Genomic DNA, 18,824 nt, shown 5'->3' with positions numbered 1-18,824 from the left:
AATAGAACTTTCATATTTCAGATGCTTTTATATTAAAACAAGAAGAAAAGTATTTATTTTTCGAAAATTGGTATAAATAACGTCCTATTATTAAAAATATTTAAATCATTTCTTTTATAAATTTTTTCAAAAACTTCAAAAATTTGTTATTTTTGAAAACTGAAATAAAACAATGGATTCGTGAACTTATTTATTAAGTGTATCATTTATGCTCATGGGATATATTTTTTAAACAAATCATGTACAATTAAATTTTCATCATATTTTATTTACAAACGGAGAGTTGGGACTAATTGTATTATTTGGTTTCAAATGTAACTTTTTGGCGGGAACGCGAGGAGTGAAGTCGTCTTATTTGTTTTATTTTGTCTATTTGTATGTAATGTAGTTAATGATGGTTTATTAACTGTTTAATATATTTGAAAGTGAAAAAATGTGTGAAAATGAAACAAAGCCGCTGGACGTAGCTGGAGGAGCTCGGGATCCTCCAAAAAGCCCACTGAAAAAGTCTCAGTAAATTTTATAACCAGCATTTTACTGAGATTATATTTCATCCCATATCATCTCATCTCATTTCATTATATTTCACTGATAATATATCATTTTTCATAAAAATAAGAATATAAATTAAAATAAGACTTGACCTAAAAGTCTTAGTTACCAGGTCATAAGATCCCATAAAAAATATTTAAATGTCAATGTCAAAACCACGCAGCACACAATTGTATAGAGTCTTATACATAATACACATATGTATTAACTATAGAGATAAAGTGCCACCGAAGTGTAATAATTTTGTAGTTGCTGTGTAGAGGAGAACTGTAATTCGGGGTGAATTACTTAAATAATAATAGTAAAGATGACTGACAATGAATCCCAAAATACTGGGGAAGATCAGCCGCAGGAGAAAACTGCCAAACAATTGGAAAAAGAAGCTAAGAAAGCTGCTAAGTTAGAAAAACTCAAAGCCAAGCTGGACAAGAAGAGCGCGGCACCAGCTGTTACGAAAGAAAAGCCAGAGGTATTTATTGTAATTTTATAGAAACAATATATTATATTTAAGTTATAAAATAACCATGAAGAAAGTGTTTTTGATTTAAACAGACAACATAGGTTATAAAGTAACAAATAGGTTATAAAGTGAAAGTGAAAAGAAATTAACTACTAAAATTACATCAGTTCTAACATTTTTCATTAAATTCATTATGGTATTAAACACTATTTTGCTATCCAGTAATATTATAGATAATATTTATTTTTCTTGATTATGGAAAGAATTAACATTTCTGTATTTGTATATAAATTCTGTTAATGAAAAGCCTTAGCCTAGTTAGTCCTATGTTAAGGTTCTATGTTGTGAGACAACAACAAGTAATAACAGTCCTAAACTAGAAAAAATCTTGAAAAAGCTTTTACATGACAAAGAGGACAAAATGACAACATGACAAAAACTGGGAACTGTACTCTAATTCTACCAATGCCCACTGAGTATTTCTCTCTGATCTTCTCAGTGAGTGGCAATTTTGATCGATCTGGTGGTAGATTCTTTGAGGCACTGCTCTTGCTAGAAGAAGTGTTAGCAAATTTCTTAGGTTGAGACAGTGAGCTCACCTACCATCAGGGCGTAGCTGGAATAGCCTCCTAGTCTACCAGCGAACATGTAAAAAAAACCTAACTATGAAGTAATATCTTTTGCCTGAATCTAAATACTGTAAAAAAAATTAAAATTAGAGCTTAAACAAGCTAAATAAACCGTGCTGTATGATATGCAGTAATGTGTTTTGGTTTGAAGGGTGGGGCAGCCGTTGTAACTATACTGAGACCTTAAAACTTATATCTCAAGGTGGGTGGCTCATTTACATTGTAGATGTCTATGAGCTCCAGTAACCACTTAGCACCAGGTGGGCTGTGAGCTCGTTCACCCATCTAAGCAAAAAAATAATAATTGTAAATTAAGTTTAATTTATCAATCCTTGTTTAAGAAAAAAATTAAGGAATCAAAAGAAGCGGCAGTGTACACGGCCAACACAGCGCTTGGTGACATGAAGGACATCAGTGGTGCTATGCCCGATGCCTACAGCCCCCGGTATGTTGAGGCTGCATGGTATGCATGGTGGGAGAAACAGGGTTTCTTTAAGCCAGAGTATGGTGTGAGTAGTTGTAATCTATTTTAATACTAAATTTAGACAAGACAGGAAATTTTAAAATGTCAAATTAATAAAGTTCCTGAAATTTTTGCTCAATGATTAAGTTAAAATTCAAATGAACTTGGTTGTAGTGTGTAAATAGAGAAATATGGTTTTTGTCCTAAAATTTCCTTTTTTTATAATCATTTATTTGGAAATCATGTTTTATACCAGTAAAGGTGTATTTTATTTACATAAGTATAATTTTGGAAGAGTTGAATATTATTAAATTTGTACATAAGATATTATTTATCAGAGACCTCATTTAAAACAATCAAGATTATCTGGAAGGAATTGTTTCGCCCTGACTGCTAATAAGGGAGACAAAAAAAAATGTTTTTTTTTTTCAGAGGAAATCAATATTGGATCCCAATCCGAAGGGTAATTTCGTGATGGTTATACCTCCCCCTAATGTCACTGGAACACTGCATCTTGGACATGCACTGACCAACGCCGTTGAAGATGCACTAACTAGGTGGCATAGGTAATCCATCTTTGTTATATATGTAGTTTGTCAAATTCGCTCATACCCCATTTAATATAAAGTGTCACTCGAGCTCGTAAAGCTTGCATCATAAAAGCAGCACATTGAGAATTGAGGTTGAGGTCTATTATATAGTTTAAGAACTATATAATAGACTATATTGAAGTAGAATGAACGACTACTTCATGACAAAATAGGCAAGACCTTGGTGATGGTGATTTGTGGATTTATCTGACCATCCCATCATTTTTCTTAAATTAGCTTAGACATAAATAATGTTTTTTTTTTCTGAGTATTGTAGTAACTTGATTATTGTATCTCTGTAAAAACATTGTTTTATGCATTAAAAATTCTAGTAAAAATTTTTTTTCGTTTTTGAACAAATTTTTTTAATAATTTTTTTTTATTAAAGCATATTGCTGGGCAAAGAGGTCACATTAAGATTGAGGTGTTCAAAAGTGTAGTAACTCCAATACTAAATATGTTTAGAATGAATGGGCGTACAACACTTTGGAATCCTGGTTGTGACCATGCCGGAATTGCTACACAAGTTGTGGTAGAAAAGAAGCTTTGGAAAGAAGAGAAAAAAACTCGGCATGAACTTGGCAGAGAAGAGTTCATCAAACGAGTTTGGGACTGGAAGAATGAGTGAGTTGTATTGATAAACCCAGTGAGAAGCTGTTGATAAAATTTGATAAAAAAAAATTTTAATCAATGTTACTACATTTATAACACTGTTGTACTAGTGTTGTCCGAAATTGTTCTAATGCTGATTTATTTTCAATGCATTTACATCACCTTTACATTTATTTTTAACCAGACTAAGTTTTGATGGTGTCCGGACAGTAGTTTATAATTAACGTTGTAGTGTATTCATTGCACAATTAACCGGTCATCGTTCTCGTCGAACCCGTCGCTTGCGACGAAGGGCTCGACGAGTAAATTAACCCTCAGACACAACCCACTGAGTTTCTCGCCGGATCTTCTCAGTGGGTCGCGTTTCCGATCCGGTGGTAGATTCTCCGAAGCACCACTCTTGTTAGGGTTCGTGTTAGCAACGTCGTCAGGTTTGAGCCCCGTGAGCTCACCTACTAGTTAAGTTTACGCTGATACAGCCTCTCAAGGCTACCAGCTTAGGTAGGAAAAAAAAGCGCAGTTAAAGTAAATCAAATAATAACAGAAAAGGAGTCCGGATATACGAGCAGCTTCGGTCTCTCGGTTCATCCTACGACTGGTCCAGAGTCCGCTTCACGATGGACCCATCAATGTGCCGAGCTGTTAATGAGGCCTTCATAAGATTGCACGACGCTGGAGACATCTATCGTGCGAACCGATTGGTCAACTGGTCCTGTACGTTGAAGAGCGCTATCTCTGACATAGAAGTAGATAAATTAGAATTGACTGGAAGAACTCTGTTGGCAATACCAGGATATGAACAGAAGGTATGATGGCTTTTTATTATCTTTACTTCATGTAGTTCGATCGCGCTGCTATCTGCTATGAAGCAAAGCCTAAAGAGTAGAATAGATCTTATTATAATATAACTAGCTGTACCCGTCCGCTTCGCTGGGCAATTAAAATTAACGTTATTATTTCTCACCCCCACAAAGATTCTCATCATTAACGGTGTAGAGAGTCCAACATTCGTAGAAATATTAGTCTATCCATTAAGTACATGTATTTTCTACATGGATACCAAGTTTCAAGTCAATCGGATGTACAGTTCAGTGGTTATAACGGAACATCCGTAAAAACCACTGTAGATTTATATATTAGTATAGATTAAGATTTTGATGTCTCGCTCTAAGGTGAATAGTGATATTCAAGGTTGACAAGAACCATAAACGTTTCTTCAGCCAGATTGCTAACAAAAGTTGAACTGTGAGCACCCATGAATACACCTAAATGCGACATTCAGGAAGCCCGAGGATCTGGATATTGCCGGTTTTAAGTCCATGATTTCATGTATGAGAGGCATACTGCCACTGGGCCCCAATATGTCTGGAATCTAATGACAAAGACAATTGTTTGAGGAAAGATGCAAATTGCTAAATTGCTAAATTGCAAAAACTAACATATTTTCAAAAACCTTCCTGTACATAAAACATCATGTTGATAATATTGAAGAAGTTTCTTAAGTCAATATTTAGTAAATATTTTTAGGTCGAGTTCGGAGTACTGGTTCACTTTGCGTACAAAGTTGAAGGCTCGGATGAGGAGGTGATAGTGGCTACCACTAGAGTAGAAACTATGCTTGGGGATGTGGCTGTGGCTGTCCACCCTAACGATGCCAGGTATATACCCTGATCTATATTGTAAGTAAATATTACAAATATTGCATTCTTCATTACTGGTGGTAGGACCACTTGTGAGTCCGCGCGGGTAGGTACCACCGCCCTGCCTATTTCTGCTGTGAAGCAGTAATGCGTTTGGGTTTGAAGGGTGTGGCAGCCGTTGTAACTATACTGAGACCTTAGAACTTGTATCTCAAGGTGGGTGGCGTATTTAAGTTATAGATGTCTGTAGGCTCCAGTAACCACTCAACATCAGGTGGGTTGTGAGCTCCTCCATTCATCTAAGAAAAAAAAATGTTTAAATGTACTACATACAATTAAGATTGATATTTAAATTAATTTATGTCCAATCAAAATCTTATTTTCAGAGATTGATTGGAAGCCCACGGCTATGCTAATTTGCTAACTTCCATGGTTTTGGAATAATTTACCGTAGTCATACTTAGTGAATTTATGGTTATGATTCTAGGTATAAACACTTAATTGGCAAGAATTTGACTCATCCAATTTGCAATCGCAAGATGCCCATCATTGCTGATGAATATGTGGACATGGCTTTTGGAACAGGTTAATATTGTTAATACTTTATAATGTGGTAACAGTACCTGAACACCAGACACCTTTAACAGAGACTGACCAGGAACCCCATCGCAGATTCAGTGGTATGGTGGTAATAAGGTTAACTACTATAATCTTGATCTGTCTAAAATACACTCTGCCTACGATTTCCCTCGGTACCTCGGTTATCCTCGCGTTACTGACGCCAGACTGGAGGACTAAAGGGTGTCCGGCCTTTGAAAATGTTTACTGGTGGTAGGACGTCTTGTGAGTTCGCACCGGTAGGTACCACCATCCTGGCTATTTCTGCTGTGAAGCAGTAATGCGTTTCGGCTTGCAGGGCGAGGCAGCTGCTGTACTGTAAGTCTGAGACCTTAAAACTCATGTCTCGAGGTGGGTGGCGGAATTATCGTAGTAGAAGCGTATGGGCTCCGGTAAACATTAAACGTCATGTGGGCCGTACGCTCATCCACCCATCATCATCGCCATGTTCTCTCCTTCTATACTCCTCTATCATATACCATTTCTTCGCTCACTCTCCTCTTACACGTATCGTATTCCACGCAATCCATACATTTTTTCTTAGGTCTACCTCTTCCCTAAAGCAGGGGCTCCCAAACTTATTTTGTCTACTGTCCACTTTGAGAATAAATTATGTTTTAGCGCCCACATTTTTTCACCTACTTAAAAACCACTATAGCGAGAGCTCAGTCGGTGTCTAAGAGTCCTCCTAGATGAAATTACAAATCGCCTCCCAAGCCTCTACGCAACGCCCCAATTTTCATTCCTTCCCCCTATAAAAGGGGGGCGGTAAGAGAGCCAGACCCAACCCTAAGGGGGTCTCTTAAAGGTCTCTCCCCCCCAAAAAGACTCCCTATCCCTTTTAACTTCATTATCACCTCGTCCACCCATTTAAGCAATAAAAAGAAAATGTGTGAACTTAAAATGTGGGTTTTGCTTTAGGCGCAGTAAAGATCACCCCGGCCCACGACCCCAACGACTACGAGCTCGGCCAGCGGCACAAACTGCCGCTCATCAACATCCTGTCCGACGACGGCACAATGCTCGACAACTGCGGCCCCTTCGCGGTATGCATCGATGTGTTGTGTTGTAATTACTACTTATGGTAGGACCTCTTGTGAGTCCGCGCGGGTGGGTACTACCACCCCACCTATTTTGCCGTGAAGCAGTAATGTGTTTCGGCTTGAAGGGTCGAGCAGCCGTTGTAATTATACTTGAGACCTTAGAATTTATATCTCAAGGTGAATGGCGCATTTGCGTGATGTCTATGGGCTCCAGTAACCACTTAACACCAGGTGGGCTGTGAGCTCGTCCACCCATCTAAGCAATAAAAATAAATTGTTTTTTTATTGAAGTGAAACTTCTTTAGAATCGTGATTTCAAATTCGATGAAACGAAAAAATAAGTCCATAGAGACATAAATGTATAGGATTCAGCCGCTGAGAGAATGAGATAGAACACATTAGACGTTCTCTGTCTCCTCTTTGTGCGACTTTTCTTAGCATCTCCACTATCGTCTACTAAACATTGTCCATATGTATGCTCCTGTGTAGTGGGATAGTCAGTATATCTATATCTTGTTTATAAGTTTCACTTCTACCGTGTGTGACTTGCACACATAACAACTTTTTTTTTAATTTTTTTATTTCGTCGTCCGTGTTGCCATAAGTGTATATTTGAAAACGGGCAATCCCGGAGGTTTTGCGGATTCTTGTGGACGGTAAGTCAAGGACGATAAGCACCTGTAATGGTAAATTGAATAAAATGAACTGAAGTGTAATTGTAAATGTGAGTTGTTAGTGCATTAGACAAGTGCTTCTCGGCCGGTCTGGTGTAAGGTGTCGCATTATCGTAAGTTCATACACATCACACCAAACACAGACGCTCATAGCGTGGACAGTCCTTAAACAAACAGCTAAGCTCGATGATACGAGATGATGATTTTTTTTATTGCTCTTGTAGGCAAACGAGTATACGGCCCACATGATGGTGAGTGGTTACCGTCGCCCATGGACTTCAGCAATCCCGGGGGCAGAGCCAAGCCGTTGCCTACCGTTATGACTGATACCGTATTGATGATGATGAATTCGCACAGGGTATGAAACGTTTCGACGTTCGTAAAGCGATTGTCAAGAAGCTCGAGGAGTTGAAACTGTACAAGGAGACCAAGGACAACACCATGGTGGTGCCGCTCTGCAGCCGGTCTAAGGACGTCGTCGAACCGATGCTGAAGCCTCAGTGGTGAGTACTCGCAGCTCTGCTTAAGAGCTTACTGTCGATTGAAACATTAACGTACCTGCAATTTTAAAAGTTTGGCGCAAATTAACCTGAATCTTGCGGTATTTAATATTTGGCACAGCGAGACCGCGACTCACTCGCGCTATCCAGAGTATAATATGTAACTGTTCCGACAATATTCATGAGGCAGCCGTGAACTCTACTGCGCGCGGCAGGGGACGGCCCCAGCGGACTGCGGGGGTAGTCTCCTGGGGACCGCGGGAGGGGGGTGGCTCCAGCGGACCTCGAGGTGGGGGGCTCTTGGGGACCGCGAGGGGGGGCAACGTCGGCCTCTGTCGCACAACATGCCTTTCACCGAACAATACAAATAATTGAAAATTACTTCCAACTCATCAAACCCGTCGCGCTTCATTGACTACTATTTGATTTGACTTTGATCCGATTGCTGTTAGTGATTAGTTTTTCCATTTTTAAAAAAAACAGGTACATCCGTTGCGATAAAATGGCGGCCGACGCTATTGCGGCCGTCAAGACCGGGGAGCTGAAGATTATCCCGGACGTCCACGAGAAGACCTGGTACCACTGGATGGAGAACATTCGAGACTGGTGCATCTCCCGTCAGCTGTGGTGGGGACACAGGATTCCGGCGTACAAAGTCTCACTGCCCGCTGCTCAACAGGTTTGAGGATATTTTTTTTAATATACACTACGATTGTTAAAAACAAGTTTATCCTTTTGGTGCAAATTTAGCTAGTGACTACCCACGCTTACCGCTCGGGGTCAGAGAGGGACAGAGCTATGTATATGAATGAGACAGGAGAGTCTGTGTGAAGTAATGTCGTCTGTGGTCAAGGAGGCAGCGCACGTCGTTGCAGGCGGCAACACGGCGCCGCGCCGCCGCCGCTCGCGCTCCGGCCGCAAGAAGAGCCGCCGCGTGCGATCGCGCGCCCCCGCCCCCACCGCCGCGCCCTCCGCCCGCGCACACGTACGTTGCGTACTCGGCATGCGCGTGCTTGAATGTTTATTACGCTCGAACCTTTTTTTTTAAGTATTTTTATGACCTGGTAACTAAGACCTTTAGGTCATGTCTTATTTTAATTTATATTCTTATTTTTATGAAAAATGATAATATCGAGTGAAATGAAATGAAGATGATTAACGCTCGAATCTACACTATGGATAGTGTTGCCATTGAAAAAATATCTGATATTGTAGCCAGTACACTTTTAAGTTTTAGTAGCTCGTGCACTTTTTTATACTGTGTTCAACGTTATTATTTTAGAGTATTCGAAATGAATTTAGCAGTCGAAAGCTTCTTTAAAATTTTTGTTCAATATCTATTTGAGAAAATTTCATTGAATGATCCGCAAATGAATTTAGAATCAGAAAATGATATTTTAATATTCAGATGATTTTTCAAGTTGTAAGCCATGATTATTTATACTTAAATTGCTACAAAAAAATCGAAAGTTTATGAGATTGCTCAATGAAGAATGATAAACATTGTCATTCGCATGTTTTTATTGGTTTCTTGTTATTTTTTACTTGTAGCTGTGTAACAATGACTCGTTATGAATTAGTATTATAATATTTATTTGCACCACCTATTGAAGTACTTATGTTAAGTTTTAGTGTTGAATTAATATTTTTTTGCCCTTGCCTTTAACTTAATTTAATGTCGATTTTTTAATTTAATCAAAATGTGTTTGTGTTTAATGTCAAATTTTTCATTCAAACAAATATCGACGCTTGAAAAGCAAACTTGACTAAGCGACAATAACTGCTTTGTACATAAATGATAGGCAATAACCATAGTCGATGCGCAAAAAATATATATTCCTAGGTCTATTAAAATCATTTCAATCCTACAGCTACTAGCTAGATTCTACGACAGCTAGATTCGTTAAAATAAATTTTGTTTTCAGGTATTTCAACTTTAAATAATAATTACTCTACTGTAAAGTTCACGCATTGTCGCTTAGTCACGTTTGCCTTTGAAGCGTCGATATGTATATACCTAATCTTACTCTAGATAGTTTCGAATAATTATCACAACTTTAACTCAATAGTATTAAAATAATCTGGTATACTGTAAAAAAATATGTTTATTTAAAAGAAAGGTTTTAATCCTATCTACTTTGTTCTTATAAATCAATTCCATTGTCGCGTTTGTTTTCTTAACATTTTTGAGATATAGAGAAAAAACCCTCAGTATTTGAATTAACATTGTTTTAAAATCAATTAACACTAAACATATCATAACGGGTCAAATGACCCATTTTGAACTTTTGCATTGAAAATGCACGTATCATCTTATTGCTTTTGTACAATTGACTTCATGACTTTTTCTTACCAAAATTAATCTACAGTTATTATATATATTTTTTTGTTTTGTTTTTTTTTTTGAGTAATATTTGTAGAAATAGGTACCAGTAAGTGTTGGTATGATTAGTGTTAAAATGTTTTCTAGCATAAAGAAGAAGAATTATGGGTATCTGGTCACACGCAAGAGGAAGCCTTAGCCAAAGCCGTCTCGAAGTTCGGAGTTTCGGCTTCGGAGGTCACGCTGCGTCAGGACGAAGACGTTCTGGACACCTGGTTCTCGTCCGGACTCTTCACCTTCTCAATATTCGGATGGCCCGACGAGACCGACGACTTAAAGGTACGCGACCGTCATAAAAGTATTTTTATTATTATCATTTTTTATTGCTTAGATCGGTGGACGAGCTCACAGCCCACCTGGTGTTAAGTGGTTACCGGAGCCCATAGACATCTACAACGTAAATGTGCCACCCACTCCGAGATCTAAGTTCTAAGGTTTTAGTATAGTTACAGTCAGTATTGTTCACACGTCTGCCATGCTGAGGATGTCGATAATTGAAATCATTGTATGGACCTCTATTTTGTCATTGGTATTGTTACGCGCTGGGGTTCGAGATAAATAAAAGTTCCACCAAAGTATAACTTAAAACTGTATTTAACACTTACACCACTTACAGAACACTTTAAAATTCTCAATTCACTTCTTCCGCTTCGCTTCAGGTGATCCGTTCACTGTTTCGCTTCGAGTAGATCGGATTACTAACTAACTGCGTGCAATCTCTGCAACGCTTTTATAGTCGATACGATATCCATAAAATTGTCGAGAACATTCCTCACAAGTCGAGTATTTGCGATGTGTGTTTCCGCTACCTGAAAATAGATGGCGTTGTACTTCTTGAGCGTTCTAGATGTTACTAGACCCTTTGATATTCGTTTCGGCTATTCGGCGATAGATGACGTTACTCTTACACACTGGACACAATGGTGGAGAAGCTCACGAATCTCCGGCCAGCCTTGTCCTCGCTGCTCTCACACGAATATTTGACAATGTCAAGCCCTGAGGTGCTCCGTACTCCTCAAAGCTGAAGCTGCGATCGGCAGTTAAGTTATGATGATGCAAAACAGCTGACACGCGGGGCCCAACGCCCCCAAACCAAACGCCTCCAAACAAACAACCAGGAGTTTTGGAAATACATAAATAAATTCACATTCGATTCGCATTCACGAAAATAGTATACAGAGTCATGCTTTATAGACCATTCGTGTTATTTTGATCAGCTCGATCTCAGGGTCACTGTCTCCCGCAGGCATTCTATCCTGGGACCCTGTTGGAAACCGGCCACGACATCTTGTTCTTCTGGGTGGCCAGGATGGTGTTCTTCGGACAACGTCTCATGGGGAAGCTGCCTTTCAAGTGAGCAAAACTGAAAAAATAGCTTTAAGAGTTGAAGACAAGTATCAGTTGAGTAGTCAGCTGAGGAATTGTTTGAGATGATTCCATCATTTCGTTTTTACCATCGCACCGCCCGCTACCGGAGTAGAGTTAATCCATACTACCTGGTGCCACTGCGTTTATCCACAGTGCGTTTCCAGAGATCTTTTTTGCCACGTACCGTCCGGCTTTGGAATGATCTCCCCTTCACGGTGTTTCCAGCGCTATGACGTGTCCTTCTTCAAACGAGGCTTGTGAAGAGTACTTAATGGTAGGCAGCGGCTTGGCTCTGCCCCTGGCATTGCTGAAGTCCATGGCGACGGTAACCACTCACCACCAGGTGGGCCATATTCTCGTCTGCCTATAAGGGCAAAAAAAAGCTAATGTATTTTTTTAAATCATGTGAATCATCATGTTTCTACCTTTAATGCTACCTTTAAACCATGTATCCACCACATAATCTTCGAACCACCAGAGAGGTATACCTCCACCCGATGGTCCGCGACGCTCACGGCCGGAAGATGTCCAAGTCCCTGGGAAACGTCATCGACCCGGTGGACGTGGTGCGAGGAGTCACCCTCGAGGAGTTGCACCGGCAATTGGAAGACTCTAACTTGGACCCGCGGGAAGTGGAGAAGGCGAAGCAAGGACAGCAGCAGGACTACCCCAACGGCATCCCGGAGTGTGGCACCGATGCGCTCAGGTACCATCAATTTGTTCCTTTCTTTTTTTCCCCGCTGACAGCCTTGAGAGGCTATTTCAGCTTCTCCTTGATATGTAGGTGAGCTCACGGAACTCAAACCGGGAGTGTTGCTAACACTGGCCCTAGCAAGAGCCGTGCTTCGCAGAATCTACCACCGGATCGGAAACGCGACCCACTGAGAAGATCCGGCGAGAAACTCTCAGTGGACTGTGTCTATGGGTTAATTCACTCATCGAGCCCTTCGTCGCATGCAACGGGTTGGACGAGGACGGTGACCGGTGTTTGAGGTACCTACAAGCACCGTTAATTGATCGGGAGGATCCGTAATGACGTGTTTAGGACGACGTCGACTGTTTACCATTCGGTTCACAGGATCGGGTATGTAATTTCCGGCGGCCACGATGAGAGGGTTCTCGTGTCGTGCCGCTTTATCGAAATAGCTAATAGTTATACGAAATACAATCAAACGTTGAGGGTACTTAAGACGAGAATCCCTTGGCAGGTTCGCTCTGTGCGCGATGACCCAGGGCCGCGACCTCAACCTGGACATCCAGCGCGTGCAGGGCTACCGGTTCTTCTGCAACAAACTCTGGAACGCGACCAAATTCGCCCTCATGTATTTCCCGAAGGACTCCACTTACGAAGTGAGTATGATCTTACAATTCCAACACTGTTCTTTTTAAATACAAATATTGATTTTAATATTATTAGTCAGGACTGTCCAAAATACATACCTTTCCGGACTTATTAAATTTACTACAAAAACCGCCGCAGGAAACTATATTTTCAAGAACAACATATTTTTCGGGAATTCCCCCAATAAAAGTAAAAGATTTTTTCACTTTTAAATGATGTCACGGGAATGAAATGTTAAAAGAATAAAGATAATATACTAAATATTGATTATACTTGGTTATTATTAGGAGACTGCTTCCGAAAACGCAGACAGACGATAGTACTAATGACACCTTTGATGATGGGAAGGAAATCGATACTGATTTAGAAAAAAATACATTTTTAAAAATAAATTGCTTTACTAATAAAAAAACCAGCAATGAAACACAAAATCAAAAACAGCTGATGTTCGGATCAACCAAACCCGCGGGCGCGGCGCTGATACCGCACTCCTCAAAATTTACAACCTTGTAGGTACAAAATTTGCAGGTGCCATAAAACTGACTATATGTAACTTATACTTGAACTTATATCTCAAGATGGGTTCTAAAAATTTTTTATGGCCCTTGTAGGTTTTTTTATTTATTGCTTAGATGAGTGGACGAGCTCACAGCCCACCTGGTGTTAAGTGGTTACTGGAGCCCATAGACATCCACAACGTAAATGCGCCACCCACCTTGAGATATAAGTTCTAAGGTCTCAAGTATAGTTACAGTTACAACGGCTGCCCCACCCTTCAAACCGAAATGCATTACTGCTTCACGGCAGAAATAGGCGGGGTGGTGGTACCCACCCGCGCGGACTCTCAAGAGGTCCTACCACCAGTAAACGTAGGTAGGTAGTAAACGTGTAGGTAGACGAGCATGCGGCCCACCTGATGGTGAGTGGTTACTGTCGCTCATGGACTTCAGCAATGCCAGGGGCGGAGCTAAGCCGCTGCCTACCGCTAAATTACCGAATTTACGTTGTAGATGTCTATGGGCTCCAGTAACCACTAAACACCAGGCGGGCCGGGAGTTCGTCCACCCATCTAAGCAATAAAAAAAAGACTGTTCGATATTTATTTAACAGTTAAATTAACCAACAGGTGCACGGCCCTAATCTACCCGCGGACTTGTCGCGCATGGACCGTTGGATGCTGTCCAAGCTCGCGCTCGCGGTCCAGAGAGTGAACGGCGGCTTCGCGGCCTACGAGTTCCCAGCGGCGACCACGCACTGCTACAACCTGTGGCTCTACGACCTGTGCGATGTCTACCTGGTGAGTCCCGGGTGAGGCTCGCGGGCCGATTTAGACATGTACATATTTTTTTTAGGATTCAAGAATTACTGGTGGCCCGGAGGTCTTTCCAGTTTCACCAGGACAGGTGAGCGAGCAAGGCTCAGCCAGGAGGGGTGGGATATGCTAACAGCTGCCCGAGCGTCTAACAACTCAAGAGCAGCTGCTTCGCGAATGAATATACTACTAAATCGGAATCGCGACACGCTGAGAAGATCTGCCAAGAAACTCAGTGGGCTGATGTATGGGCTAGGTTACACATCGAACTCTTTATCGAGTTCGACGAATACGGTTACCGGGGTCCCTAAGCCTGCTCCTAGTGTTAGAGTTAAAGACGTCTAACGCAAAGGTTATTGGATCTGATGGATCTGTAAGAACGTGAGACATGTACATAGCACTTAGTGTGGAATGAGTTCCCCTCCACGGTGTTTCCCGAGCGCTATGACATGTCTTTTAAACGTGTGGAGAGTATTAAACGGTAGGCAGCGGCTTGGCTCTGCCCCTGGCGTTGCTGAAGTCCATGGGCGACGGTAACAATTCATCATCAGGTGGGCCATGTGCTCGTCTGCCTACAGCGGCAATAAAAAAAAAATATACACGACAGCGCCTTGATTGTAGGTACAGACGACAATATAAACAATCTTTGACTAATTTTGCTCTTGAATTATTTGTGGAAGTCCAGGGAAGGTTTAAAAGGTAGATAAATATGAAAATGCTCGGAATTAAGTAAAAATAACAATTTTGTTTTTCCTTTGATGTGTCCCCCGTTGGACGGATTCCTTTTATGTTTATTTTATGTTTTGAATGTTTAAGTTTATTTTATACAAAAGTCTAGGTATTTTATTTATCGATTGAGGCACTACGAAGTCTGCCAGGTCAGCTAGTCTTAAATAAAAAGCTTTCTTTGTGTCCTTGTTGTGTTTGCAAACACATTATAATACCAATAATGAGACGACTAAATGTACATTATATCCAGGAATATCTGAAGCCGGTGTTCGCGTCTGGCGACGAGGAGGAGAAGTCTCGCGCCCGTCGCACCCTGTACACCGCGCTGGAGTACGGCCTGAAGCTGCTTAGTCCCTTCATGCCGTTCGTAACCGAGGAGCTGTTCCAGCGGCTGCCGCGGAGGGACCGGAGCTGCCCGTCCGTCTGCGTCGCGGACTATCCGACGGTAAGCCACACCTCCATGACGACCTGGACTTAGAGTCTATCAGTAAGTATCTGCAGTCGGCGTCGATGCGCCACTTCGATAAAGCGGCACGACACGAGAACCCTCTCATCGTGGCCGCCGGTAACTACATTCCCGATCCTGCGGACAGAATGGGAAGCAGTCGACGTCGCCCCAAACACGTCATTTCGGATCCTCCCGATCCACTAACGGTGCTTTTAGGTACTTCAAGCACCGGTCACCGCCCTCGTCGAACCCGTCGCTTGCGACGAAGAGCTCGATGAGTAAATTAACCCATAGACACAGCCCACTGAATTTCTCGCAGGATCTTCTCAGTGGGTCGCGGTTCCGATCCGGTGGTAGATTCTGCGAAGCACGGCTTTTGCTAGGGTTCGTGTTAGCAACATCATCAGGTTTGAGCCCCGTGAGCTCACCTACTAGTTAAGGCGACGCTGATATAGCCTCTCAAGGCTATCAGCTTTGGTAGGAAAAAAATGGTAAGCCAAGACGCTCTCGTAAAACTAAGCAAAGCTAACCAAGCGAAACGTAAAAACTGAAAGCTCTCTGATCACTTACACACCTTAGAGTTAATTCCAGGTCATAAATATGTTTAAAGAAATCTAAATTGCCCTAATATGTACATGTTTTTTTAAACTTAATAAAAAGCGAGAAAAGGTGTTTGCTGTAAACAATCTGAGATGATCCTGAGCGTGGACTGTATTTATTGTTTTGAGATATTTATTTGTCCATAAATGATTAATTGTCCATTAAAGATTTAAAAATATATATAAAATTAATGCGTTACTCTTGGCGGCTGTATTTGAAATAGAAAAAGTGAAATGGCGGACGTCGCTAACCTTTTGACGTTCAAAAACCGAACAGTAGTTTTTACGTAAATAAACTAATAATTGGCACTCATAGATTCGCAAAAAAAAATACCTACCCTATTAATACTTTAACCTCGTGTAGTGAAATAAGAAAGTTTAATTGTCAAAATTAAAATGCACAAATAAATTCCCAGGATCCGGATACGCCATGGCGTTCGCAGGAACTAGAATCGGCAGTGGACACGGTACTCAAAATGGTTCACTTGATCCGTTCGACTCGCGTCGAATACAACCTGACCAACAAACAGAAGACGACAGTACACCTCATCGTGTCCCCGGAACTGGACGCGGCCGACCTGAGAGGGATCTTCAAGAGTCTGCAGTCTCTGGCCAACAGTGAACTGAGCGAAGATGCTCCACCTATAGGATGTGCTATATTGACTGTATCGGACAAGATCGAATTACATTTGGTGTTGAAAGTAAGTTTTACACTTATATTTTACAGCACAGAAAGGATCTTGTCGAACTCGACAAAGAGTTCGTCGTGCAACCTAACCCATGCATCAGCTCGCTGAGTTTCTCGCCGGATCGTCTCAGCGGGTCGCGATTCCGATCCGGTAGTAGATTCATTCGCGAAGCAGCTGCTCTTGAGTTGTTAGGTCTCCTTCGGAGGCGCTCGGGCAGCTGTTAGCAAATCTCACCCCTCTTGGCTGAGCCCTTGCTCACCCACCTGTCCTTATGAAACTGGAGAGGCCTCTGGGCCACCAGTAATCCTTCAATCCAAAAAAAAAAGCAATTATTAGGATTTATTGGCATAGTCAATAAATACAACAGAGCCATGTCACTGTCTACCTTTAATCATATCTTTAGAGTAAAGGAAAAAAAACTATAATAATAATTCTCCTAAAATAATATTTTATATTTCGGATTGACTATTGGATCAGATTATCACTAATCACACTACTTGCTCATTTCTTGTAATTAATTAAAACTAAATTCAGTCAAAAGGAATGCCATAGATAATCTAGAAATTTTGCCATAATATAATATAGATTAAAAAGTACTGATGACAATTTTAATTACATTTCATTTTTGTTTAGCACAATCAGTAGATTTTGTTCGAAATTAGTGATTTACGTATATTATTTTATCAAACAGGGCCTTATAGACCCGCAAAAGGAAATAACAAAATTGGAAAAGAAGAAGGAAACTCTTTTGCAAACAATCAACAAGCTTCAACAGGCGATGACTGCAGAAGATTATACCACAAAAGTGCCGGTTGAAGTGCAAAAGATCAACACCGAGAAACTGGCTCAATCTCAGGGCGAGATCGAGAAGCTACTGTCCGCCATCGAAACATTAAAACTAATGTAATCACAAACACGTATATGAGTCGACTAGTATCAAAGGCGGCAATGTGACTTTTGGACAATTATTGGTAAATCAGAAAAACGAATTATTGATTTTGTATTCCATTGGCAGTCACAAAACTCTTCTGAACGACATCTTAGATAAATAACAGGTTAAGTATTAACCTTTATTTAATGCAGGTTTTGAACCATATTCTTTGAAGTAGACGATTATATTCAAATCAATCTGTATTGACATATCAATAATTTTTTTTTGTCCAAATGCACAGATTGCCACCTTTGATAATAGACGACTCATATAGACTAACCATAGAGAATTTTAAACATGGAAGTAACATTTTGAAAAATATAGATAGACCTAAGGTTACAAATGCTACTTATGTTATGTTGCCTAGGAATAATGTCAACCCGCTGAAAGGTTAGGATTTATTATTTTAATGTATATATTTATGTAGCACATTATAATTTACATTTTTACACGTTTATTCAGCTTGTTTTTTATGTATAATATGGTTTTGAATGTATATTTATGCTACAGGAAGTTTTTTTATTTAAATTGTAAAAGAAACTGTGATTATGAAACCAATACTTATTGTTACATTAAATAATCAGTTATCTTTAATTTTTTATCTAATAAATTATGCATTCTGCAAATATTTTATTTATTTTATAAAACATACCCGATTATTGTGGCTCTGTGGGTGTATAGCGATCTATACACCCACAGAGCCACAATAAGCGAAAAATGGAATACTCCTTGAATTGTTAGCCATTTTGAGTGGATTTATCGGGTATTAAATCAAATTGATTAAAACGATACGAAATGAAATTAAATGGGTCCCAGGAAAATTCAGGGAATTTTATTTTATTTTTTTATTTATTTATTTATGTACACACAGAAAACAAGACACAGTACAGAGTAATAGGAAAATTATGTACAAAGGCACTGCTTATTTCTTTGAGAAATCTCTTCCAGCAGACCTGCGAGAGGATAATGAGAATAATAATAAAAAGTGATAAGTGTGTGTAGAACAAATAACACATAACTAAAATAACAAATACAACATGAGAATTATAGCACATACACATAGCAAATATTATAAGTAACACAGTAACACTCGTATATGCGAAGAGTATAGAACCATGATCATTCGGTTGATGAGAGATAAAATTGTTTGACCTTGTATTTAAAAACAGAAACAGACTTGCAAACTCGGATGTCAGCCGGCAACGAATTCCACAGTCTGACCGCGTGCACAGTAAAGGAGTG

The 18,824-nt window shown here is 40.2% G+C and overlaps 1 protein-coding gene across 1 annotated transcript; it reads left to right on the top strand.

Annotated features, from left to right (window-relative positions):
* The first annotated feature begins 714 nt into the window (after positions 1–714).
* On the top strand, positions 715–18,208 carry LOC101737531 (valine--tRNA ligase). Its single transcript, XM_062669876.1, has 19 exons — positions 715–1,021; positions 1,983–2,150; positions 2,537–2,670; positions 3,160–3,318; positions 3,851–4,112; positions 4,834–4,964; positions 5,434–5,531; positions 6,486–6,610; positions 7,639–7,784; positions 8,265–8,460; positions 10,252–10,443; positions 11,411–11,517; positions 12,011–12,238; positions 12,741–12,882; positions 14,001–14,171; positions 15,166–15,360; positions 16,379–16,663; positions 17,343–17,576; positions 17,857–18,208. Exons 1-18 carry the CDS (start codon positions 860–862, stop codon positions 17,556–17,558), a joined length of 3,117 nt encoding a protein of 1,038 aa, XP_062525860.1. The 5' UTR covers positions 715–859; the 3' UTR covers positions 17,559–17,576; positions 17,857–18,208.
* Positions 18,209–18,824: the final 616 nt, after the last annotated feature.

Source organism: Bombyx mori, chromosome 8, assembly GCF_030269925.1.
Source record: "Bombyx mori chromosome 8, ASM3026992v2".
Classification (NCBI taxonomy): domain Eukaryota; kingdom Metazoa; phylum Arthropoda; class Insecta; order Lepidoptera; family Bombycidae; genus Bombyx; species Bombyx mori.
The sequence above is the reverse complement of the archived record's forward strand: the minus strand, read 5'-3'. Positions and strand labels throughout refer to the sequence as shown.